Here is a 25299-nt window from a genome sequence, read left to right on the forward strand (position 1 = left end):
TTTTTTTCTCCGTGTTGCTTTATTTTGTTTTCTACAGAGGTAAAATAATGCTACAATCAATCCATATAATTGGACGGTCATCAGTTTTATCACACAAAATACATCAACGATTTAATCTACTGTACTATAACGGATTTCATTTTTCATCCAAAACGCACCTAATTCTATTTTTAATTTCGTAATTTATTCTTTTCTTGCCCCCATTTTCGATCCTCATGGTTTGCGTAGAAGGGAGTGAGGTGTGCAAAAGAATAATGTAATAGCAATAAAAAAAAGTTCTGTGTATAATCGCAATGACTCTGTTAAAACCTTTGAAGAGTAAGTTTGATCTACAAAGATCCCTCTTCACTCTTTATTATTTCGTTTGGGTAAATGGTCATATATTTTTATTGGTCTTTGTTTTATGGATATTTCGAGATGTGCGTGTTACTAGTCAATTAAAATTATTCCATGTACGTAAGCACATGACAAGAAAAGTGCGCTTGAGCTTCTAATTTTATCTTTTTTTGTTTTTTAATTTTTTCCCATTTTTTACAATCATTTTTTCTGCCGCAAAGAGTCATTTTACCATTTCAATTTTTTTGGAAAATGGATTATGAAAAATTTCAATTCAGCCCGAATGATAAACTCGGAACAACATCGGATATTAAGTTGTAGCTACAAATTTATAGGTTTTTAAAACAACTGTATTAAAGTTTTGTAACTTATGCTATACTATACATATAAAAAAGCAAAATACACACATAAAAATCTCACGAGAAGCATAGAGAACAATTCGTATTGAGATTTTTAACAATTGAGCACTACCCAATCAATGAAATTAGATTTGTATGATATTTTTTCTTCCTGTTTCATGGAACATCTAAAAATTTCTTCCATAGAATAGTAAATTGATTATCTCCCTGTCTCTCTCTCTTTCTCTCTGTATGTAAATATGTATACCTGAAAGTTATTTTAATGTCAGGATATAACTTTGGAAGAAGTTATACATAAACAGTACGTATTTATTCTGACAATTGATTTGGCAACATCATTTTCGAATACTCCCTTTGCAATTTTTTTTTAAGATAATTCGCTAATGACATAGTATCTAAATTGCATTGATACTCCGTTACTGTAAAATCGTTTAAAAGAAAAAAAAGCAAACCATATTCGAATAAAAATCATCATTTCATATTTTACTTAATCATTTCTCTAGAAGATTCGATGAAATCATCCTAATAATTATCTATTTATTTCTTTTAGCAAGCAGTCTGTCCATCCAAGGAATTAGATATGCTTGACGAGTTCTTTCCGTAACTAATATCCGTACTTGGAAAGGCACGTTTACTGTTGTAAGCAGTTACTTAATATTTGTTAGTATCAAATTGACCTTTTTTTTCGTAAATATTACTATTTTTTTTTTTCTCCTTTAATCTAAAATCAAAACAAATAAATCTCTGTCGGACTGTGGCTATGAATGCGACTAAGAAATATTTGATAAATTATTATTCGAAATAAAGTAATTATTGTTTAGATTCGTTGACATTAAAATAGAAAACGGTATAGTAAAAAGATATAAATTTCAATTAACGCACGCGACTTCTTCATTAAGGTACGCTAATTATGGCTTGATTGATAGTTCTACTTAGATACGCTAGAATCTTGTCTTTCATATCTAACGCGTTCGTAACGTTTCTATTTTTTCTAATGGTTTTTTTTTTGTCTCCAATTACAAATACTTGTCATTAATATTATTCAATAATAAAATTATGGTGCGATTATTAAAATATTTACAAAAATTTTATTTTAGTATCATTGCTGCCCAAATTACAAACTATCATAGGATGAACCGTACTAAGCATCTCAACATCTTCGGGATAATTGAATGCAACTCGGATCGATGACTGGAATGCTAAGATTACTTCAACGGATGTGATATGGGCACTGATAAAAATTGTTCACGGTAAAATCATGTAATACACTTAGTCACAAACACTTGTTACTATCTAGTTTCACTGTCTTCAATCAGATTCATCGTCTGACGTGATCGCGTATGATATAGGCTTACGGTTTCGGCCAACTTCTCGTCGGGAAATAACTGTATCCGGACTTTCCGGCTCTGGTACTTTTTTTCGTTTATTATTCTAAAAAGAAAAACAAAGATAGTTTTCATAAAATCGGGCGTTTTGTAGAAGTGGGTCATTGATTATTTTTTCTCTTCAATTCTGTTCGCTTGACCGGATACTCACCTTACTCACGAATATCTCTTCTTCAGATTCAGAAGATAATGAAATATTTTTCTTGACTCTTTTTGTTGCCCGACCACCACCATTTTCGGCCTTTTTCTTGACTGTGTCTGGAAACCAAAGGAACAGTGTGTATAATTATTTGTTGATTATTTTTTTTCCAAAACCACTAATGACCCCCAAATATTTCTGAATTAATTACTTTTTTTAGGTGGAGTGGCTTTGACAGGAGAATCTTCGCTGGATGAAATGACAGGTTTTGATTTGGTCGTTTTCGGTGGAGTATCAGCAATCAAGGAATCGAATACGTCATTGTAGTTCACTGTGGGATCAAATATTCAAGTTATCATCGTTACTTTAATTCGTATTTAGGACAACAAACTCCAAACTTTGTATTAAATTACCTTCTGGCTCTGTCTTTTTCGGTTTCGTTGTGCTCATGTCTTCGTCAGAGTCACTTTCTATTGTGACTACCTTAACCTTTGGTTTCACTCTAGAAAAAAAAGTGTCAATTAAGGGTTACTAAAGATCTGTCAAGGGTATACGTTACGGTAGTTTTCTTTGACATTTTACTTACTCTGGTTCAGAATCGTCACTAAAAAGTTCGTGTGCATTTTGGTGATTTGACTCTTCGTCACTGTCCAATGAATAATTGATATTAACTGTTGACAGAAAAAAAGTGATTACTTATTGAATCTAGGAGAAAAGATTTACAAATGATCTACCTTTAGTGGTTTTACGAGGTTCTCGCGCCCTGGGAGGTGGTGATATACTTTCGAAATCAATTTCGCTACCATCTTCACCAGTATCAGCACCTACCTTTTCTTTCTTCACCTTTTCCTCTTTCACTGCTTTAAAAGACAACGTCGTTTGTCTTGAAGCTGTAAAATTAACATGAGAAAAATCTGGTCAATTATCTTCATTCCGTAGTGAGGCGGTCTCGTTCAATATTAACTAACCTTTTTTAGCCCCAACCTTCTTTTCCACTTTATCAGGACTGTTACCGACTCTGTCTTCAAGTGGCTTGGCGTTATTATCGACCAGTAGATCAAATTCATCTTTCTCATCCACACTCTCTTTCTTTACCTAAAAATCAACATTGAAACGTTTAATTTTAAAATGTCTTTCCATATCATTAGAGAACTTGATTCGATTGAATGCAATGAAACCAGATATAGTTTGTATTTGATTGCGACTCTGATCACCTTTACTAATTTTTTGAGCGCAATCTTCTTATCCTTAGCAACTTCACTCGCTTTTGACATCTTTTTTTTTAAATCATCATCAATGGTCGGTAAGATACGACGAACATCTTCAGATTTGAAAATTTTGGTCGGCGGTTTTTTTACTCCTTTTTTGGATTTTTCTTCCTCTTTTCTTTCCTTTTCTTCAACCTAGATTCAAATTGCGAAATAATTAATTAATGATCATCCGCAAGCACACTAGTCGATGATGTGTTCCGTTGTTTTTGTACGCTATTAGTATAGAAGCAAAAAAAAAGAAATAAAATTGACGGGTCACCTTGTTAAGTTCGGCAGAGAGATTGTCAAGATCTTCTTTCCAAAGTGAGACAGGTGTCCGCTGTTGCAATCGTTTAAGTTCTGCAATTTTATCATCTCTTTGACGTAACAACTCGTCTTTTTTTTCTTTGGTCAGGTTCCACATTGTCATTCCCAGAAGATAATCATAGTTTTCTTTTTCAACGGGAACGCTTGTATCATCGCTATTTTCTTCATTCGCATTTTGGAGTATCTCTTCCTGTGAATCAAACAATTGATGAGAAATAGCCAAGGTCGAACAGAGAATTTAGTTTTTTATAACAAAGTTGTTGATAACAGCGTATGTGAAAATTTTCTCGAAATTTCAGCACTCACCAACGCTTCCTCTCTGTTTTGTCTAAGTTTCCAAGCTACTACAGGATCTGAGTCGTAGCCTCGTCTCACCAGTTCGGCAATCATTTCTTTCTTCTTTTTATTTTCAATCACTAAATCACCATCACATTTTTCCAATATAAATCTGGCTTGATTAGAGAGTTTAGTAGCTTCGACTTGAAGTATACCCTCCATATAAGCTTTACGCTTGAGATAGAACTCTGTTCGGAGTTTGAAAAAATCTTTCATGATAGTCTCGACTTGATCATATCTCCTAAGGCATCGTTCAGCATCAAACGCACACTAAAATCATAATAATGCTACGTCAATTCATTCAAACACCAAAAGAATACAGTTGTAGTTCATGTTTGCCAAAAATTCTAACTAACCATAGATGTACTACTCATCGTGGTTTGTAATTTGAAAGCTTTATGGAGACCATCTCGCTCCATCTCAACTAATTTATCTCTGTTCATGAAGACGATGAAACGGACTTCGACGTCGGTGTTGTATTCCTTATAATCACTGAAGGAACACAAAATTTTACCAATAACTGAATAGAATTTTTTACCATCATTAGTTGATCAATAATTACGTTATAACAGCTGGTACTTTATCCGAACCGTGCAGCATAGGTTCTAAAACAGATTCCTTGTATGTTTGTGTCCATGTTCCAATGGGTAATTCTGTAATTTCAACTCTATCAGGGCCTATGACAGAAATTTCACCACTGACCACGTGTCGATCTCCGAATCTTTCTATCGTGCCTTTGAAATTTTTGTAGTGAGGCAACTGTAAATAATACAAATCAAACACGTTGGAAAAAAATTCAAAGAATTTTTCACCTGGTTACATAAGCTTTCAAGTTAATCTACGAGTACTTGCCATGGGTTTCATTTCACCTCCATCGATCATCCTGTGGAGGTTTTCGATAATATCTCTAGGGTTGTAATTCGGGATTTTTGTCATCCACCCTGTACCAATACCATCTGCTCCATTGACCAAAACCATAGGTATGACAGGGACATAATATACAGGCTCAATCTTTTGATTGTCATCATATTCGTAAGTAAGAAGTGGATCGTCGTTTTTGTGAAAAATGAACCTTGTCAATGGGCTGTAATCGATGAATTTTCATGAATAACTTTGGATATCAAACTTTAACATTGCTGACAAAAATTACCAAATACCTGAGCATTGTAAAAATATAACGAGGACTGGCTGAATCTTTTCCTCCTATGAGCCTGGTTCCAAATTGACCGATTGGTTGGAGCAAGTTAATGTTATTACTACCCACAAAATTTTGCGCCAAATTAACTATGGTTGACATAAGAGAGACTTCGCCGTGATGATAAGCAGATTGTTCGGCAACTGAACCAGCCAGCTGTGCTACCTTAATTTCACGTTTATCGTTACGTTTCATACATGTGTACATTACTTTTCTTTGTCCAGGTTTCAATCCATCGATTGCACTGGGAATTGAACGGACGTTGTCATAATTACTGTACAGAACCAGCTCGACGTTGATGAAATCCGAGAAAGTTACAGTGCGAGTATCCTTTTCATATAAATATTTTTCACCAAGCCCTATCTCTTTGCGTCTCTTTGTCTCTTCCATGTGACTTGTGAGCCAATCCTTTCTCTGATCGCAACACTTTTTACTGAATGCCATTATTATATTCTGGTCATCCTGCTCACCATCGTATCTAAAGCGTATTCTGTGTCTGGCTATATTGTCGAAGTACTCTTTTGCCTCCTTGGCAGTAGACGTACCCAAACCTGTGAAGATGAATATTACGGTATAGATTCTTTAACTTGAGGGGGGAAAATGTCGATTCTCGCTGTCTTCTAATTGATAGAAAAATAAAAACCTTTGTAGTATTTGATCCTGTACGTATGAAAGTTGGCAGTTTCTTTTTTCCACTCTTCGAATTCAGGTAAAGAAAAAAACGAGAATACCTGGCTTCCTTTTGTAGCTTTCACAATTGGCGTTATAAATTCTTCAATAAAATTATTTCGGAGTAACGACGGCCAATTATGGTGTATGAAGTTTATCAATAATCCTTTGATATGTGAACCATCCTGAGTAACAGTAAAACGCGATTAACATATCACAATATTGCTCTGCTATGAATTGATAAATTTGTATTCACCTGATCCTGATCTGTCATGATCATTAGTTTGCCATAACGAAGACTTTTCATGTCATCTCTAGTTTCGTATTTTTTCTTATATTGGAGACCAAGAATTTTTATCAAATTGTTAATTTCAGCATTCTCAAGAATCTGTTTGTGCGTTGCTTCTCTGACATTTAATAATTTACCTGAAATGGAAATAATATTGTATCAAATATCAAATAGAAAAGATATTCTTTGCACTTTGCCAACTTGCCTCTCAGTGGGAAGATTCCGTATTTATCTCTGCCAATGCTAGATAGTCCAGAAACTGCCATTGCCTTGGCTGAATCTCCCTCTGTCAGAATTAAGGTACAATCCAGCGATCTAACTGTGCCGGCGTCATTGGCATCCTCTAACTTTGGAATACCTAGAAATTAACACAAATATATTTTTTTTATCATCATATTTGAAGAGTTTCGAATCTTGAAGCCCTTTATTTGCATCTACCTTGGAGTTTACGTTGTTTGGTTTTAGGTCCAAGTTTCTGCAGCTGAGTATCAGCTTTAAACTTTGCCCAAGATAACACTGCCTCAACGATACCAATCTTTGTGACCTGTAATTTCATCGCCAAAATTTATGATTCCAATTTATTCATTTCGGTACGTTGTTAACTGATCTACCAACTATATTTACTCACACTAATAATAAATTTATCCGGTAAAGTACATTTTGATCCAAAGTTTTTAGCTTGCAGAGTCATATTTTCTTTCGTTTGCGAGTCGAACGTTGGATTGTTGATGAGACAATTGACAAATATCCATAAATGGTTCTTTATTTGGAACGGTTTGATAGCTAATCCACCCTTATTCTTTTTTTTTAAGGTATCCATGAGCTGTTTCACAATGGCATCGGTGACATGATCCACATGTCGACCTCCCTGTTAATACAAGTTGGTTCACATCGTTAATATGTTGTTAGGATCTTCATGAATCAATAGCATACTTGTACGTTTGAGTATCTAGTTCACCTTTGTAGTAGCGATACTGTTTACAAAGGACATCTGCTGAAATCCTTTGTCAGATAAAGTTATAGCGACTTCCCATCTGGGTCCACAATTTTCATAAACAACTTTCAAGGCGTTGCCAATGTCGTCCTCTTTGCCCTTCACAAATAGATCTACGTAATCTTTGAAAGATTTGACTGGTATTTTAGTTCCATTGAGATACACTTGCACTCCTCTAGTAGAAGCTGCAACATCGTAAGCTCTCCGTGTCATCAGTGATACTATATCTTTGTCAAGAGCCTCCATTCCAAATTTTGATAAATCTGGCGAGAATGTAACTTTTGTGAAGTCTCGCCCTGTAAACTCTTTGACCCTAGGTTCACTGGCTTTTCCCATATTGTTCCCCCACGTCTGATAAAAATGAATGATTGTTTTAGAGAACATTCAAATTATATCATATAAAGATGAGTTTACCCATACAAATTTACTGTAATTTACCTGTTTCAGCGACTTTTTGTATTCATTCGAAGCGGTTTCAACGGTGAATCGGTGACTGAAAATATTGCACAATTTGGCACCATAGCCGTTCCTACCTCCGGTCACCTTCTCTTCTTTGTCATCATAGTTTGAGGATGTCAGAAGGTGTCCAAAGATCATTGTAGGTACAAACATTTTTTCCTCTTTATGAATTACCACTGGAATTCCCTGGCCATTGTTCCATACTGATATCGTGTTGTTGTCACTGTAATAATTTCAACATTCATTGATGATAAAAACTTCACCAATTATTCTTCAAGGGCAATGTTGAGCTCAATGTTGACTTACGAATCTATGTCAATTTTAATAGTATCCATCTTTGCATCCCTTTGTTTATTGTCTGCTGCATTTACCAGGATTTCATCAAATATTTTATACAGTCCAGGAACATAAGATATCTCTTTTTGCACCATCATTTCACTTTCCTTGTCATATATCCACATTAATTCGCGCACCGGTTCCACAGAGCCGATATATGTATCAGGTCGCAATAATATGTGTTCCAACTGCGACTTTTTTTGATAAATTCCCTCGATAGTTTTTTTCTTTGAGGCAGCATCGCCAGCCCCATTTTCCATTGCCCCGCTCATTTTCCTAATGTTAATTTTAAGTATCCTGAAACAAAAATAAATTCATACGTCATTAATCAAGTACACATGATATTTCAGAGTTGTAATGCAGAAGGAACAGCAATTCTCACTGGTGGCACAGCCATGAAATTTCGTATGTATATGTCTTTATGCATACCTGTTAGCTAAGATACTTCTATACTATTGGGAATGCAAGAAATGGAACATAAAGAAGATGACATAACTTGGTTGATAGTATCATGAGCAGAATTGAAATGCATTGTTGGAAGATGTTTATTAAGTCACCAATGTGAGAACCGTGGCTGCTAAACTAGTCGAGAAAACTAAGTATCTGAAGACTGCATACCCTAAAGATCTAGTAAAAATTAGGCGGGAAATCGTAGTCATCTAATTGGCTGTGAAGATGGTAGGACGTCAAGATGCATTCCCAAATCTTTCGGATTGCAGGTATACTTATAGCTTGCATTCGCAGGCTATCAAATAAAGCTGAAAATAGTATGGCCAGATCCGAATAGATGAAAAGATTTATGGTTGAGTTTTTTACCCACCGGTTTCACGTCCTGTAGACGATAATTCCAACAGGCGTCAGAGCGATTCAGAAGCCCTCGATACACTGACTGTTTATTATTAATTAAAGATAGTAGAGTGTCGCGAATTATACCCGAAACACGGTGTCATTAACTACGCCACATTCTCATCTTGCATGCACTTTATTACTTGTTGATAACAGATTATGATCCCCAAACACCACACGACCAAATAATGGCGGTTCAGAGAAATTCAGCGTCGTAAACAACGAGGGCCTGGTGGCTAGATTCCCTGTTCTCGGCGTCGCTCTAACTGCCAACTGTAACGGTTTCAATCGTTTCAAACGTTTTATTTCAATGCACGTTTGGCTCACGACGTTTCTGACAGGATAGATATCTGTAAGTCATCTGTAATCCTGTTTATTTGATGATCTGATTATGGTAGTGTCATATTTTAATAAAATCACAGCTAAAAATCGCAATTCTCATCGTAGTCGCATCTTCGAAGACGAAAGATGTCTGTGCAAAGTGAACTGCATTTAATCAAAAATAGTTCGACTTCGAGCACACCGAGCACACTTGCGAAAAGTAGCGTTGGCCTGTTTGTGGAGATGGGAGGTCGGTAATTGGAAATCCTATGGCGGATAAAGCAGGATGGTAGTCAAAAAGCGAAGGAACTCGAGAAGGTGACCGCAGAGTCGTCGCATTTGGTGAACTCAGGAAGTAATTGGTTGTTCAGTGGTTTTGCTCCTCTGTGGATGTGGTTTTGCCTGATTGTGAGCATAATCGTCACGCGAGATTGAGATATTATATTAAATATCGAGACTAGATAAATCCAGTTTGAAGAACTTGGTACTGAAGACAGTGTTAGTTTGGATTCGTTTAAATTGTGATGCTGTCAAAATTGATGAGGAGTGCAGACTCGATGGGAGATGCGTGCTGATATGGAGGTAGTCGAGAATCCCCTGATTTACAGGGCTCTTATACTTAGAAGTTTTCCCGAATACATTAAGCTATCAATAAAGGGGGAAGCCAATCATCCGAGACACGACGTCGAGACTATTTTCATAATAGTTTAACGACACGATCAGCTGTTTGACGTATGACCCGCCTGGGTGTCCATCCGTCTTGCATACCTCGGTCACATCACATCGCAGCCGAGCCATTCCGGCTATTTCATCTGGCTGAATATATTTTGTCCAATTCATTCGGTTGGGAGGTCGACGGAGGAATAGCCGAAAAACTTTTGACCGTTGCCCGGTGGACTAGTCATAGCGAAAAATCTAACCTGCATCACTTTTGACGTACATTTTTCACCAAGGATCGTCTTTAAAATTAGTTATCAAAATATGGCTTCGACCTCGAACACGTCCGCCCAGGTGCTCATGAATAAAGGAAAACGCGGGGCCGCGGCCTATGTACATGCTGAATGCTGTAATCCAAACAACACCGATATTTCCTCCGAATCTCCGACTCATCTCAATGAACTCCTTGATATTTTACTCATACCAAGCAAGGCTATCGATGATTGGGAAACTATCGACTGGTGCAAATGGTTAATGGCAGGTGGCAGAACTCCTGATGAATTTTCAAACACAGGTAGGAATCGTCGCTTCAATTTTACTTCACCCCCAAAGTGTGCCAATTTTATTCACTCTTTTATCCTGTTTCCCTCTTTTTCTGTTCATTCATGCTCAGTCACTTCAAAATTGACATCTGTTTGATCATTTAGTACGGATCTACGACAATGCAACTACTTGTGGCCTTGTATGGACCCCTAACTTTGTCGCTTATCGTTGTCGCACCTGTGAAATTTCACCCTGCATGTCCCTTTGTACCGAATGCTTCAAGAAAGGAAATCATCACCGTCATGACTTCAACATGTTTCTAAGCCAGGCTGGAGGAGCTTGTGATTGTGGTGACACCTCGGTCATGAAGGAAACAGGGTGGGTTGAAAACAATTTAATAGACATAAACATTATCTGCGAGAGATTTGGAAATTTAAAATTCTCTTCATTTCAGATTTTGTGATAGGCACGGACCAAAAGCTGCAGTGAACAAAGTGGCAGCACCTTCAGATTTGATGTGTGTTGCAGAAGCTATAATGCCTAGAATCATCTTACGGCTTATACAACATCTACGTGAATATTGGTATTGATATTGTTATTACACAGCTTTGTCCTGGAAATTCACAACTCATCATAGCATCTTCCTTGATTGTAGCAAAGTGGGAGGCCCAGATGATTACAGAGCTGCGATTCAAGATGCTGATGCTTATCTAACGATGCTATTAGACTTGAATAATATGGGAGCATTGATGCGGCATGTAATGACATCTGCGCTAACTAATCCACAAAAGTATCGCTGTCTCATGGAGACTTCGACTACACCAACATCTTCTAGTCGGTCCGAATATGACAGCTACTGCCACAGTAGCAACAAAATCTATCAGGATGCAGTCAAATCATTACCAAATCCAGAACCGCCTGATGAATACAAAAGTGACTATCAGCTTAGCTACACATTGAAACTAATGTAATTTCATTATGACATTTTTGAATAATTTTTTTACAGAATGTGCCTCCCTGCAAGAACACTTGGAGCACTCCACGTTTCTCGAAGAATTAGTATTTTGGACAGTCGCGTACGAGTTTCCACAGAAATTAGTTTGCCTTTTGCTAAATATGCTTCCTGATCCCGACTACAAAGAAGCTCTTACACGAGCGTTCGTTCTACACTATAGCAGAATTTCTATGATGTTAGAACGATCTCAGGATCCTGACACGTTGAGCAATAGAGTTGTGCACGTCAGTGTACAGGTAACTTATTTCGGAAATCTTATCATCATATAAAATGAGCTGTACTGGACTGATCTCAAATTAATCGCGTTTGCATCATTACAGCTATTCAGCAATGAAAAATTAGCTCTACGTATGGTTGATCAAATGAAGTTGTTACATGTGATGGTTATCAGTTTGAAATACATGATGAGTAAGATACTCATACACAATACATTGCACGGTAAGATTTTTTTCAGGACTTCAACCTTACTAGCTATTGATAATTGATTCATTTATTAAAAATATGTATTATTCTCTGCTGCTTACAGATCAGGGATCAAATTTTCACTACGTCGTAGACTGTGGACGCCAAGTCATGAAAGAACATTGTTATTGGCCACTCGTGTCTGATCTGAACAATGTTCTTTCTCATAAGCCAGTTGCAGTACGTTTTATGAGCGACGATACCCTCCTTGAGATGTGGTTCGACTTTCTATCCATGTTCCAAGGTGAGCCACTCTGCTAATTATAAATGAACTTATTGCTCAGTTTTTTCGGTACTATATTTTCATTCACATTTCTAGGCATGAACGTCAATCAAAGAGAAATGACTGAGCACGTCGAGTTTGAGCCTAATACTTACTATGCAGCGTTCAGCGCCGAATTAGAAGCCAGTGCTTACCCAATGTGGGCGCTAGTTTCTCACCTACGTGGTCCAGAAAACCTTGTGCTTAGCCGACGGGTACTTACAGTGTGTCTAACGACCTTACAGGATTGGTTAGATGCTATCAATTACACGCATCCGAATGTGGTGAGTACTGATTTTCGGTTCTGTGAACACGATATCCCAGTCGACGAATATTGTCCATCTCTCATAAGCTCAACGAATCACGATTTTTGATTTCAGAACGACAGTGTTCAGGTGTCGTTTCATCTTCCGCTTCATAGGTACTTCGCGGTATTTATGTGTCAAGCTGTGCGGCAACAAGGAGCTGTTCTTCATGACCTCCTACCACCTACCGACATGCTTCATCTCATCATGATGCATCCGCTGCGTGTTCAGGTGAGTTTACTCATTGATTTTATAGATGTAAAAGTAGATTGAGGGAATCTTCGTACAGGCTTTAAATGTTTCTTCGATGATTGATCGAACGGGTATTCCATGAAATTTGACCGCTTAGGGACCAGGGATTTCGCGAAAATTAAAAGATGATGTTGGCTAGAAACAACGGTTATTTATTCTTATGAAATACAGTTTACAATCTTTACAAAGTAGATCATTTTGGATAATACAAAAAGTTTAATCTCAGCACACGTTGTCCAGAGCTTAGATAAGGTATATTATAACCAATCACAGGTAAACTTTGAATGGTGACTAAATTATTGACATATTGAATAGAAGTAAATCTTACAACTTCAACGGAGAGTAACGCCCCAGTAATTATAAAAAAATATTCCACATCGTCGAAAATAGCTTTGATAGCAAAATATTGTCACTAATAATACGATATGAACTACAAAGTATATTTGATCAGTTGATCATGGGCTTTCCAATTAAATTTTCGCCAATTCTTATTATCGGTCGGGATAGGGTATGGTCGACGTGCAGATGTGGTGCAAAATTGTAGGTTCTAAGTTTTGGAGCGATGTATCCTCCAAATCCAGATCTGCCCTTGTGATAAATACCAGCTCCAGCGATAGGAGTTCTCGGGTAGGGAGTGACAGCTTGTGTATCTATGAAAGGAACCGTGCTTTGTGCAGCATCTTTGTCTAAATCTGATGGACTGAATAACACGTATTGGTCCGATTTCGAGTCAGGCAGTGATTGAAGTTCGGAACGCGTTGATCTGTCAGGTTTGTTCAATTCAAGAACCGTTCTGAAATAGAAAAATATAACGTCGTTAGATTTTCAATCTTCTAAAACTACCGCCCAATGATGAATAATCAACCAAATTTTACCTTGGATTTGGTTTCGAGGCATCCGTGTTGTCGTTTCCATGCCACACGCTTTTCTCTAGTGGCTTTACAAGAACTCCAGTTGTAAAGTTGAACGGAGTGCTCATAATCTCCAGATTTAGGTGAGAACCCAAACTCCTGAATCTGATTCCTGCGAACAGTTGACAGATAATAATGGTCATTAGGTTCTTAAAAGTACGTGAAAGTAAATTTTATCGACTTGGTAGGAATGGATACACGAATCGGTGCTGTGAATATTACCTGTTAATAAATATCCTGGCGCAGCTGTAAGATCATCTAAATCGATGGCTCTTTGGTCCCAAGATAGTGTCAAGTAGTCCAAACCCTCCTTTAGATCAGCATCAAGGACATTGTACTCATCCACTGGCTTCCACTCCGTGACATTACTGATCCTTCCTCTCTGTAATAATTCTCCTTGTTCGATTTGGAGGTGGATCACTTGGTTAACTTTCACAAATTTGATTCCTGTTATTACTCTATAAAGGAAAATTGCCGTTCAATCATCGTATCGTATAGTGTAAATATTGGCGAAGCTCTGATATTCAATTACTTGTTTGACTCGATGTCTGCGACCACTTCACGCAAATTGAAATATCTGTCGGAATCGTGACTGTGATCATCGCAAAAACAAACGCAGTAGCTGCAATGCCAAAACAGCCATCTCCACCAACTGTCTACTTTAGTTGTTCCACGAGAGCATGTTCCTTTCTGCCCAAATACTCGGCCATTCTCATATTCTATGTAGTTATACCTCCGTCCACTATTCTCTTCCTGCAAATATTACCGAATACATAAATTTCAAATGCGTTCACATTTTAATAGGGTCATATTCGTGTAACCATCTTTGTTGAGCAACCGACCGCTGGGCATATCCACATATCTGAATCAATGTACTGGCAGTTGTACAACTTCCCGTTACATCTCTTCTGTTTCGAACAATACTGGTTCTTGAAGCAGCTGTGCACTTTCGCGTAATTGTAGTATCCGCAGTTTTCACGGCACGTGTTCTCAGAGTTCAAGTCCACTTCGTTAACAACGTAAGATTGCAAAAACGAGGTCAATTCCGTGTATGTTTCCGGCGCTGTGGAAAAAAATTCAAAATACATTAAGGACTTTTGCAGAAAAAAATAATTCGCGAGAACGATTTTCTCATTACTTGGATAGGTCGGGTCGCATTTCCACAAGTCCTGGGAAGCAAAGGCCATCGCCGTCTGAACCGCCTTTACGGTTTCGCTCATTCTTGTTTCATATTTGGTTTTTGTTAGCTCAGCTTCTTCGGTGAAATTTCCTAACAGTAAATATAACGTCATTAGATCCCGCGCGACTTAGTAATATGATTATTCGATCTACCTTGTTTGTACAGCCTCAGAAGTAGCCAGGAGAACTGTATCATTGCATATCCTTTTATCTCAGTCACTGCTATGCTGTTGTACAGATTGTAGAGCAATTGTTGCGGCGATTGTTTGTCGTTGCAAATTGACCCCGAGGCTTCCTGAAACAATAAAAATTCAAACTCTGCACTCAACGATACGAATGTCATCTATCCCCGCATGTTTGATCTTTCAAGATCTCTGGCTAATTTTTTCGTTCCGTATTTATTCTTCAGTTCTACGTTCGACCAGGTACCTGATAGGCTGATATGAATAGTTTTTCGTCGACGATCAGGTCGAAAATTTGCGACAGAGCCGCAGGTACGGAAGCTTGGGGGTCATTCAATATCGTCTCTGCAAAATCCCTCCACGTTCCGTCATCGGCGGGCGAGTGGGTTTCCATCGAAAGCTGCTGCATTCGTCTGAAGGTTGTGTAAAGGCCGTCGATGCCTCTTAGTACGATTTCCGACCTCGCCCATGCCCATACCGATTTTAGATCGTCGAGATGCGTTTCTCTATTCATAGGGAATTGCTCCTCAAGTTTGTCTCCGAACTTTGAGTAATCCTCGACGATCATCGATATCGATTTACTCAGCATTTCCGGGGTCGATGCGATTACCGGTATGTCCAATTTTTGCAGTAGCTCTGAGTCAACCTCGACCAATTCTTGCCTGAGGTGATCGACCTCAGATAATTGCAATTCATTTTTTCCAGCTGTTACGCTGACGCAGGTTCCAAGTAGTAGGATTATCAACCCACCGCTGTACTTGATTTTCTCATAGTCGATCATCATTTCGGCTGCATTACCGTCTCGTGGCAGGCCTACTTATCATTAAATTCCAACGTGGAAGCTTTTCCTTTTCACTTATCGCAGCCCGCGAATCTAGAGTTTCAATGATCTTTAAAAGAAAAAGAAAAAACTGTGGTATGAAGCGATATGGAGCTAAAGTTTGGTCGAACTATTTGTCAACGGTCCATGGGCAACATGGAAATTAGATGGGCTTAACGATTCTCGGAAATTACTCTGCGTGCTGAAATGAATCAGTCGATTTTAATCGCGAGCCCGTGGGATCCTACCAACTGATTATTTACACGCTCGCAAACCCGTAACGGTAGGATTTCATTTCGGATTACATAACGTCGTTGATAAAATTGGATGTAACCGGGTTTTTTTCGAAAAATCTTGTCGTCTTATAAACCATCTTGTTTTGAGGAAATCGCGCGTCGATATTATCTCCGGGTATTCCCTTAAAAGCGCGAGTTTCGTACGGTTCGCCGATAAGTAAATATTTCTTTCATCCGTTCGTATATTCCAAAGGCTAAAAATAATCAAAGACCGAGTACCTGTGTTGAAATACGTGCTAAGAATTTAATTCTCTCTCATAAGCCCCGTTCGTTTCTTTTTTTTTTTTTATTTTATTTATATTTACATGTTTGTTTATTCCAATCATTCCCACAATCTACCGCGTTCTAGATCATCAACGATGACAGATATCGCGGTTTCTAATTAACCACGTACGGTCTGATATTTTATTCACAGTACGTATACATTGTGCAGCCGTGTGATCATGTACGAATATACGTAACGTATCTAGATACATACATGCATACTATATTTGCGAACACCGCGTGTTCTCTCGCTCTTGTCTCAAATGACACAGCTATCAAAGCAGCACGCAGCTGTACCCAACACCGTATTTAATATAATGTGTGAGTATAGGTATTTGCTAGGTACGTATGATAGCGGGGTCTTAACAAAGAGTAAACCTTGCCGCGAACTTTAGTTTAACAGCGTCATTTTCAATCTCAATTTGTTATATTGTTATTAATCTTTGATTTCCGCTGGTCGTCAACAGACCACATTAGAGTGTCGCGATGAGAATCGATCCCACGTTTGATAAACGCAAATAATTAACCGAATTATTATTAGCAAAATTTTTTTTTTCTGTTTTTTTATTTCTTTTTGCAATTATTTACCGATGCACCAAATGCATATTATTATTCTCGGCTGGGGGATAACATACAACTGCGACACACGAGGGGACGACAGTACGATGTTGATTTTTATTTATTACAACGTTCGAACGGTGCTGGAAACGGTTTTTTCTACCTATTTTATTACGTTCCGATGAAACGCCGCGAGAACGGAATTGATAATTTTACACACTGATTGATAATCCTTATGGAAGTAAGACAAAAAGGAACTGTCAATGAATGCGCTAAACTCCAACCCGCGTTTCAGCTGAATTGTGATCAACTGGAAGTGGGGAACTTTTAGACCCTCTTTCAGACTGCTCTCTGTCCTCTCTATTCCCACTCTTCTCAACTCTCTTGATTCACTCCCACTTTTGTATGCATATGTCGGAGGCTTTCATACCTTTACGTTGCCGCGCGCATGCGGCATACTTAATCATCATTCATGTGCACTAGTTTCAACTTTGTGCTTGATTTTTATTTTTTTCCTGATATTATCGTAGATCTATCCGATCTCCGGTGAGATTTCGACCCTTAGACTACCGGGATGACGCCATTCGGCGCGCCCTGAGGACTTGGCGTACCCAGTAATGCTTGCGATAAATTATTGTACGTACAGCAATTGCCACCGAAGTCAACGATACTTTGACCTTCAAAATGCCGGCTCATCAAGAGTTTTGAACAGGAATTTAAATTAGCCGAACCATGTCTCACCGTATCATCTCATTGGCCCCAAATAAAACTTTCAACTTCTTGGTTCATCCCGTTGGGCGTCTTTCATTGCGCCGTTGATATGCAAAACTTATTCCTGCAATCGTCCTAGTTTTTGTTTTCATGATCTGAAAAATATTGTTCATCGATTCATAAATATTTCTTCCTCGTTGAGTTGAACGTCCACAGTCGAAGCTTCAGCGCTCTTGTATTATTATTGTTGTCTCCATTCTGAGAAATAATGTGCTAGGTATCACCATGTATCACGTTACCACGAATGCATGCTGATTAAAAATGAATTGCTGCCGTTTCTGAATATAGGGTACCACATTAATTAAGTTTTGTAGGACTCATATTATTTCTCTGTCATTTTTTCGGCTGGATCCTTGTCATGTTTCTACCCCTCGGTTATATGTATGTATTCTAGTTATAAAAATTTTTCTCTGAACAGTACGACTACTTCTCTGAAAAGTAAGCCTTAACTTTCTTACACGTATCATTAATACTAGAGTTACATTTTAGTAATTCCTAATTTTATCAATAGAAATTACTTACCTTCAAACTATTAGCGAGAAGTTCGAGAAGGTTTTTATTTCCAAAACCATTTTTGTCTGGAACTATGAGATCGTGAATTCTTTCTAATACATTTGGAATCCCATCTCCAGGTGATACACACCAAATGACAAATTCTTGTAGAGTAAATTGCTCCCATTTATCGGTGGAATTTGCGTATCGCTTGAAATCTTGATAACTCCTAGAGACGCGGGAAATCTGTTGATTCAATTCGGTCAAATGATTGCTCAAGTCAGTTTGTCGATCGAGTTGTCGGATGACGTTTTCAAATGCTGCGGTAATTCGTAGGTTTGAATTGTACTCAAACAATTCTATTTTTGTTGATAGCGCCGATATTTTTTTCATCAATCTTTTCTCGTTGCGTTTCATAAACGGGTAATATTCACCACCGTAATTATCTTCGGGTCCATCCCGTGCGAATAAGTCCCAGGATTCCAGTACATCGATCGTTATTTCCTTACCGAATTGTATAACATCCGTAATATCGCCCAGGTTCATCAATACTACTCCATTAGCCGATTGAAACACGTGCAAGCATAATACGGCAAAAATAAAACTAACACTGCAGCACTTTGTTACTTTCATTTTCAAGGCTGAAATTGAGCTAGGTTTAACCCAGCGTCGTAGATTGATAAATTTATGTCAGTTGGTTATCTACTCGTTACAACGAAAGAAATCTTTGGCCGAGTTCGACGACCAACGGTCGTTAGGCGACTGCCCGTTCTTTGTTCCCTCAAAGCTCACTCACTTAGGTCTTGATTGTATTTATCAAAATGGCAGAAGCCCTCCTGATTAACTGTCTCCGACCTCTTCAGGAAATTCTTCTATACTTACGGCCGACTCCCTTTCCTTTTCATGGATCGGGGATTCTACGGCCGAAGGCTTCGCCGCACTCACTTGATGGAACAACTCAACTAGCTGAAGTGCACTAATCGACGATGTAGGAAATGGGGATCGGTATGGATTATGAAGGATAGTGGGGATTCCCAATTCACCCACGCATGTATGCACATCTGTTGATGCTACTGCAATGCGAAACTGCTGAATCCTTGTGCGGGTTTAACTATACTCGTCGGTCTCTAATTCACAACTATTTGTAGGAACATCCATCCTCGGTCGCTAATATCACGTTGATGTATTTGTAGGCATACCTACGAAAGTAGCCATGTATTTAGGCGGGTGATTATGCTTGTGACGAACGTCGCGCTGAGAGAAGGGGCCAACACCGTTATACACATGACTAATAATGTCCCTGCACGTGCGTTTAGCCCCTGCATGTGTTGCTGCACGGGTGGGGGTGAAATACGTTTAGGAGAATTTTAAGTACCTCTCTGCAGGGTGACTCTATCTTTGTAGAAATACACAGGCATAATGAACTCCTTGATAAGGGAATAGCTGCTATACATAATTGGAACGTATGAAAAAGTAGAAATTTAGATTAGGCAGTATCCACATCATTGTCTGTGACAAGCCCCGTGTCTCTGCTATGAAGATCCAATGCCCAAGGAAAGGGGACCCTTGGCATTGGGATTGAAAACATGTTCACTTGCGATTCTATGTATATTTCATTATTGAAGCATAAACGCAAACATGGCTAATCCAAGATTCTGAATTCATGAAATGTTCCAGGTGGCTTTCTATGAAATTCTAAATGGAAGATGGGTACGTAACGGGTTGCAGATCAGAGGTCAGGCAATGACGTACATCCAGTGTAACTTCTGCAATTCCATGGTTGATGCAGATTTATATTTGTTACAAGTTTGTGCTACACAGTTGAAACCCAAAGTGTTCCTGAAGACAATAATCGACAAGTAATTACCATCTTGTTTTATACCGTCCAAGGATTTGCTATATATCAATTTATCATGCTTTGATCATAAACTAATAATCATTCATATCTTATAGGTTTCGTGTACAGGAATGGATGAGTTTAAGTCTTTACCATGCACCACAGAACGAATATCTGGATGGAGAACATGATAATCCTATGTTAGAGAGCTGCCTAACATTTTTAGCCACACTAGTTAATGTGCGCACTAATCTAGGTATGTTTTGTTCCTTAAGTACATGTATGATAAACAACTGAAACCCCCCAATCACTCGTTTTCGTCGTTTCACTTCTAGGGCTCACAGATCCTGAATTATCTTGTCTCGAAATGGTCACTCTCCTGTGTATGGGAGATAAAACTCATAGTCAACTAATGGAACTGATGCCCGAGCGTTGTGGCACAACAGCTAACAGAGACTTCGAATCTGTGCTGGCTGAGGTAAGCAGAATATTTTTTTACCTCAAAATTCTATGAACTGGAACGAAAATTAATCACCGCATCTAATAGGTGGCACAGTACCGAGCTCCGAATTTGGAAGCTAGCGGAAATATGCAGCAGGGGATGTATGGACCGAAGCCGCATGTTTGGGACAAGCTGTTCGATCCTCTTCATGTTCTATTGAGAGCTGTACATCGTAGGGACTTCCAAGTATCCATGGACAGGTTTACCGAATAGTGAGTCTTCTTTTACCGCAGCATTTACCCGTTTCATGTATGCTATGTGAGGAAATATAATGGACTAATCAAATTTATAGCGTAAAACAAACCGGGCAACTGAAAAACAGTGCAACGCCCTGGCCACCTTTCCGGCATCCTGCCCCTGTGTCTTCCGATTACGATGATCCGAGGATTGTTTTGCGTTCGAGAGTTTTTCATGCAATGATATTTGTAGTATTGTACAAAGCTGTCAATGGACATAATATTTCGGAACATGTTATGGCCTTGGCGGTCTATTTACTCGAAATGGCGGTGATGACTGCTGAAATTCCTGATAAATCGGTGAGAAATCATACTTAAACATTTTACAGGTGTAAATGAACTTATGATTGCACAACTAACTTACTCCATTTCGTACAGGAAAATCCAGTTTGTCAGTACAGCGGAAATGGGGCATCTCATGTGATAAAAGATATGGATTTAGCAGGCTGGTACGAAGGTGATAGTTTGTCTGAGAATCTGAGGACAATAATACCTCGTGTAACTCTAGTCGATGAGCGCGATTCAGAGGAGAATAGTTCAGATAGTGAGTAATTGTATCTGATGTGCCTAGATAACTGTAACTCTCTTTAAATCGGTACCATTGTCAATGAGGTCCTGTTTTTTGCTAACAGGTGAATTTGAGTGGATAATTCAAGGGTCGATGACAGATGTGTCTGCCTCTCTGATGTTAGATGATAGTAGAGACGAAGAGGCAACAGGAGTGCTTGCGCTACCTCCGTTGGATCTGAGTGACAATAATGAAACACCACCTCCGATGGATACCTATTCTTTACCAGCATTGCCACCCAGCAGTGGTAATATTCTAGTTTTCACTTATTTTACGGTTGTAGAAGAGTATAGGTGACACAAATAATTGATGATATTCCAGGAGAGTTGAGCATGGTCCCTGTCGATCGAACTGTCGTTATTACACCTCATATCGACAGCGATGATGATTTGACTCCAAGTTCGCAAAGAGCTCTTCCGGAATCTATTGAGGAGCCAATGACCATGGCCATAGCTCTGAACGAGCCTGGTCTCTTGGCCGATGGTTTGTTTTATTTGATTAAACAAATCTGTGGTAGAGAAAAAATCCGGTAGCTCTTAATCTCAGTGAATCTGTTACAGAAATGATCGACGAGCACCCTGCTCTACCTCCCACACCTCAGCGGCCAGCTGTTATGGCCGGCAATGAAGTTGTACCCGCTCAAACGATGTATCCTAGACTCAGCACCTCGACAGTAACAACTACGGAGATCGTACCTTCCACTTCTACCCCTCATAATCATTTCAAGAGAAAAGAACCTCAGGTAAGTCCGACGTTAGCTTTTTTCGCGGCTTTGAATGACCATTCTTCTCTTCATAGACTAACCCAACTCAACCGCAGACGGTTAAAGTAGGAGAGAGTATAATTTCACTGCTGCTTAAATTGCATTCGCAATTATCTGGAGTCCCAGACAGCTATAATCCGGAACAAGTCACTCAGACAGAAAATGAAGCTGGTAGTAGTAGCGGCAGCACTAGTTCTACATCAACACCTCCCCAAGAATCTCGGATAGGCGATGGTCCATTTTTCATTTCTCAGCTTCTAAATAAAATCGCCAACCTAGATCCTGCTTCTCGAGAAGACATTATTGAAACTAGAAACAAACTTTGGCCACGTATGCACGACTGCGAGGATGAACAACGTGAAAAAGAGAATCGTGATCGAGAAGAAAGGCGCAGACGAGCCAAGGAGAGGCAGCAAAAACTCATGGCAGACTTTGCTAATAAGCAAAAAGAATTTATGGAAAAAACTATGGAGACTGGTGAGCCAAACCTATTCAATTATCAATAATTAATTAATGGAATAATTATTTATTCCACGTCAATAACATTGAATTTCACAGATGAAGCTGGCGTGTCTGGAATGGACTGGAGCCAACAAGAGGAGCCTACCAAAGTGGCTAGTAAGAAAGAGTACGACTGTGTTATCTGTAATCAAACTACTCCCAGTACAGAGGATAAGCCAATGGGACTTGTGGTCTTGGTCCAGGTAACTACTGCGACATAACTATTGATTGAAATGACATTGTTTCGTGGTTTTTTATACAATAATGTCTGCGGTACTCATAGGCAACGAGTGTCATCGGCCATGAACGACAACAGTCTGAAAGGCTCGTTCTTCCGACTTCTGATGAAGATCGACCTATTCCAAAGGGGGATACTCGGAGCGCGCATTTCGAGCGGAGGATTCGTGAGATGATGGCAGACTTTGATACCGTAAGTTTTGTCTTTCATTGATGAACCGAGTATAGGGATTTTTTGAAGCATTTATTTTTCTCTCCATCCAGCTGTCCTGGCTGTTGTCAGTCAATTTAGGTTGGGAAGGAGGAGTTCACGTTCAAACTTGCGGGCATCACCTGCATTTGGATTGTCTCAAATCTTACCTGCAATCCCTAAGAAGTCAACAGCGACAACAAAGCTTAGCTGTGGATAGAGGAGAATATCTTTGTCCGCTTTGTCGACAATTGGCAAACTCGGTTTTACCGCTATCGCCACAACTTGGCGAATGTGCTGCCGTAGTACGTTCGAGGCACGCTTCTCCAACTGCTATTCTTACAGAGTTGAATTCCTTTCTCAAAGAAATTCAACGTAATCCTGTAAGTTTATTTTCTTGCCTATAACCCACGGATTAATAATTTCACATAGATATGGTATGTTCGTATTTTATTTATTTTTTTTATCATTTTCAGATTTCATCAAACTTGGCTGATGCTACAGTAAAGGCTATGGAAGACATGACGAGCAGCACGTACCTAAAGTATAAACATAAAAATAGCACACCTAGTCACCAAAGCTTGTTTCTCTTTGTTACCTCCGTAGCTCGAACTAATTTTGAGGTAGAATTAGTACAGCGGGGCGGATCTGTCTGTGCCTCATCTGCAGCGTCAGTCCCACTGACCCCCAAGCGAGACTGCATTGGTTAGTAACGAGTTAATTTGAAAATTTTCCAATGATTTTCAGCCCATCGAAGTAGTCAATTTAATACCTGCTGGTCAACAATTGTTGCAGTTGCCCTTCTTCATGTCCTAGCCATGCACGCGAGAGTCTTAACGAATTGGCCAGTTTGGCAGACTTGGCAACAGCTCTCAGGGTTACCCGCAGAACCAGCAGCTCCACTCGCTTTAACGCCTGTTGAGAAAGAAGTCCCTCTTTTACTCAGGGATCCGACAGCACTCCTTATTCAGTTCATCTTGTTACTTCCCCTTCACTTAGATCAGAGTGAGTAAAGTATTACGATAAGCAGTTGTAAAATGACCAGAAAATCAGAAAGCAGTTTTACCGATTTTTTATGCATTCCAGCTTATTTTTCAAGCGTAGTAAAAGTAGTCTACAACTTACTTTACTACCAAGTTATTACGCAAGTTGGTTACAATTTGTCACGTGCCGAACGAAGCATCGTTCAGAGGCGAGGCAAAGTTTCTGAAGGGGCTCCGACCACTTTAGAAGAAGCACTTTACTCCGTTGTCAGTTATTTTAGTAATACGGAACTTTATCAGAGCCGTACGCCACCCAAACACTTGCCCAGATTCAATAACATCCAATCGGTGGAACCACAAGTAAATTATTTATTCATAATTACACATTAACAAATCGGTGAATTTTCTGAATCATTTGTGTAAATTTTTGCTAATTTCAGGTTCAAAAATTATGCCTTCCCTTTCTTCGAGTCGCTGCACTTCTACGTTATCATTTATATCAGCAACCTATACCGTTAGTTCGACGACCGCAAACTGAATTCGTCAGACTAGTTTATTACTTGGAATTGGTTACGGAAGGTATGGACTGGGAATGTTTCAATGCAGCGGTAGCATTGAACTGGCAAGACGACGAGGCTAGTATCTCCGTTCCACGTATGTGGTTAGATCAGTTTAGTGCTTTTATTAATCGTAATGCAGAATCAGCGAGGAGTTTGATTTCCACGCAACACATATCCTGGGAGGTTCCTAAGTTACTTAGCTTGCCGCGGGAATATGAAAAAATATTTACGGTAAGAAAGAGAGGGGAATAAATTATTCGTCTGTCTAATCTAATAATTCTCATACATAATGTTTTCCTACGCAATACAGTATTACCACGAACGACAATGCCGTCGGTGTCAATCGGTGCCTCAGGAGACGAGCATCTGTCTGTTATGCGGAACGATTGTTTGTTTAAAACAAAATTGTTGTAAGCAACATAACGTTTGCGAGGCTGTCCAGGTGAGAAGAAGAGAAAACGTGAAAAATGTTTACTCCAACGAACATACTAGTACGAATAATTAATATCTTTCTTTCTCTCAAATAAAACTTAGCATTCGATTGACTGTGGCGGAGGGACTGGTATATATTTGGTCGTCACGTCAACGTATATTATTGTGATACGAGGCAGAAGGGCCTGTTTATGGGGCTCATTGTACCTAGATGATTTTGAAGAAGAAGATAGGGATCTGAAGTAAGTATTCTCTCTTATTCGTGTAATAAAATTTTGAG

The 25299-nt window shown here is 38.9% G+C and overlaps 3 protein-coding genes across 7 annotated transcripts in view; 1 reads left to right on the forward strand and 2 right to left on the reverse strand.

Moving 5' to 3' along the window:
* Nucleotides 1-9427, reverse strand: LOC105686337 (DNA topoisomerase 2). 2 transcript variants are annotated; one of them, XM_012401025.4, is made up of 24 exons: nucleotides 8895-9427; nucleotides 8693-8832; nucleotides 8045-8371; nucleotides 7718-7961; nucleotides 7244-7630; nucleotides 6914-7153; nucleotides 6724-6829; nucleotides 6491-6643; nucleotides 6253-6422; nucleotides 5971-6181; nucleotides 5290-5878; nucleotides 4985-5216; nucleotides 4695-4891; nucleotides 4489-4624; nucleotides 4103-4402; nucleotides 3750-3986; nucleotides 3434-3622; nucleotides 3188-3314; nucleotides 2954-3109; nucleotides 2806-2890; nucleotides 2633-2721; nucleotides 2431-2550; nucleotides 2232-2338; nucleotides 1-2126 (listed from the first exon to the last, which is right to left on the reverse strand). In XM_012401025.4, exons 2-24 carry the CDS (start codon nucleotides 8731-8733, stop codon nucleotides 2004-2006), a joined length of 4566 nt encoding a protein of 1521 aa, XP_012256448.2. In that variant the 5' UTR covers nucleotides 8734-8832; nucleotides 8895-9427; the 3' UTR covers nucleotides 1-2003. The 2 variants fall into 2 exon arrangements, with proteins under 2 accessions (XP_012256448.2, XP_012256449.2); XM_012401026.4 differs by lacking the exon at nucleotides 8693-8832.
* LOC105686336 (E3 ubiquitin-protein ligase Ubr3) overlaps nucleotides 9371-25299 on the forward strand; it is a 17477-nt gene continuing 1548 nt past the window's right edge. Inside the window, exons 1-28 of the mRNA XM_020852756.3 lie at nucleotides 9371-10472; nucleotides 10606-10819; nucleotides 10896-11024; nucleotides 11097-11374; nucleotides 11448-11692; nucleotides 11777-11894; nucleotides 11983-12162; nucleotides 12238-12464; nucleotides 12561-12716; nucleotides 19888-20069; nucleotides 20164-20303; nucleotides 20383-20525; nucleotides 20595-20761; nucleotides 20842-21085; nucleotides 21164-21329; nucleotides 21418-21600; nucleotides 21675-21836; nucleotides 21914-22095; nucleotides 22152-22593; nucleotides 22675-22820; nucleotides 22901-23047; nucleotides 23119-23427; nucleotides 23521-23749; nucleotides 23840-24049; nucleotides 24131-24387; nucleotides 24468-24818; nucleotides 24898-25029; nucleotides 25122-25261. Coding sequence (XP_020708415.2) covers nucleotides 10223-10472; nucleotides 10606-10819; nucleotides 10896-11024; nucleotides 11097-11374; nucleotides 11448-11692; nucleotides 11777-11894; nucleotides 11983-12162; nucleotides 12238-12464; nucleotides 12561-12716; nucleotides 19888-20069; nucleotides 20164-20303; nucleotides 20383-20525; nucleotides 20595-20761; nucleotides 20842-21085; nucleotides 21164-21329; nucleotides 21418-21600; nucleotides 21675-21836; nucleotides 21914-22095; nucleotides 22152-22593; nucleotides 22675-22820; nucleotides 22901-23047; nucleotides 23119-23427; nucleotides 23521-23749; nucleotides 23840-24049; nucleotides 24131-24387; nucleotides 24468-24818; nucleotides 24898-25029; nucleotides 25122-25261 — 5729 coding nt within the window. The 5' untranslated portion in view covers nucleotides 9371-10222. The remainder of the gene's footprint in view (nucleotides 10473-10605; nucleotides 10820-10895; nucleotides 11025-11096; nucleotides 11375-11447; nucleotides 11693-11776; nucleotides 11895-11982; nucleotides 12163-12237; nucleotides 12465-12560; nucleotides 12717-19887; nucleotides 20070-20163; nucleotides 20304-20382; nucleotides 20526-20594; nucleotides 20762-20841; nucleotides 21086-21163; nucleotides 21330-21417; nucleotides 21601-21674; nucleotides 21837-21913; nucleotides 22096-22151; nucleotides 22594-22674; nucleotides 22821-22900; nucleotides 23048-23118; nucleotides 23428-23520; nucleotides 23750-23839; nucleotides 24050-24130; nucleotides 24388-24467; nucleotides 24819-24897; nucleotides 25030-25121; nucleotides 25262-25299) is intronic.
* Nucleotides 12869-19323, reverse strand: LOC105686340. 4 transcript variants are annotated; one of them, XM_012401039.3, is made up of 9 exons: nucleotides 17168-17302; nucleotides 15257-15899; nucleotides 14981-15122; nucleotides 14787-14918; nucleotides 14491-14711; nucleotides 14181-14401; nucleotides 13871-14106; nucleotides 13613-13760; nucleotides 12869-13530 (listed from the first exon to the last, which is right to left on the reverse strand). In XM_012401039.3, the coding sequence occupies exons 2-9, from the start codon at nucleotides 15791-15793 to the stop codon at nucleotides 13185-13187; spliced, it is 1983 nt and encodes a 660-aa protein (XP_012256462.2). In that variant the 5' UTR covers nucleotides 15794-15899; nucleotides 17168-17302; the 3' UTR covers nucleotides 12869-13184. The 4 variants fall into 4 exon arrangements, with proteins under 4 accessions (XP_012256462.2, XP_012256461.2, XP_012256460.2 ...); XM_012401038.3 differs by having other exon boundaries at nucleotides 15257-15883; nucleotides 17111-17270; XM_012401037.3 differs by having other exon boundaries at nucleotides 17111-17269.

The sequence above is a fragment of the Athalia rosae genome, chromosome 3 (assembly GCF_917208135.1).
Source record: "Athalia rosae chromosome 3, iyAthRosa1.1, whole genome shotgun sequence".
NCBI classification, from domain to species: domain Eukaryota; kingdom Metazoa; phylum Arthropoda; class Insecta; order Hymenoptera; family Athaliidae; genus Athalia; species Athalia rosae.

Excerpts from the sequence above, each read along its gene's own strand:
- LOC105686337 (XM_012401025.4), bottom strand. The coding sequence starts at position 8,733 with ATGACTACGATTTCCCGCCTAATTTTTACTAGATCTTTAGG. Across the intron at positions 5,217-5,289 it reads TATATTTTTACAATGCTCAG|CCCATTGACAAGGTTCATTT; the intron begins GTATTTGGTAAT and ends CATCGATTACAG. Across the intron at positions 2,722-2,805 it reads AGTGACGATTCTGAACCAGA|AGTGAAACCAAAGGTTAAGG; the intron begins GTAAGTAAAATG and ends TTTTTTTTCTAG.
- LOC105686340 (XM_012401036.3), bottom strand. The coding sequence starts at position 18,843 with ATGAAAGTAACAAAGTGCTGCAGTGTTAGTTTTATTTTTGCCGTATTA. Across the intron at positions 15,123-18,240 it reads TTCTCGCTAATAGTTTGAAG|GAAGCCTCGGGGTCAATTTG; the intron begins GTAAGTAATTTC and ends TTATTGTTTCAG. Across the intron at positions 13,531-13,612 it reads GCCTCGAAACCAAATCCAAG|AACGGTTCTTGAATTGAACA; the intron begins GTAAAATTTGGT and ends TTTCTATTTCAG.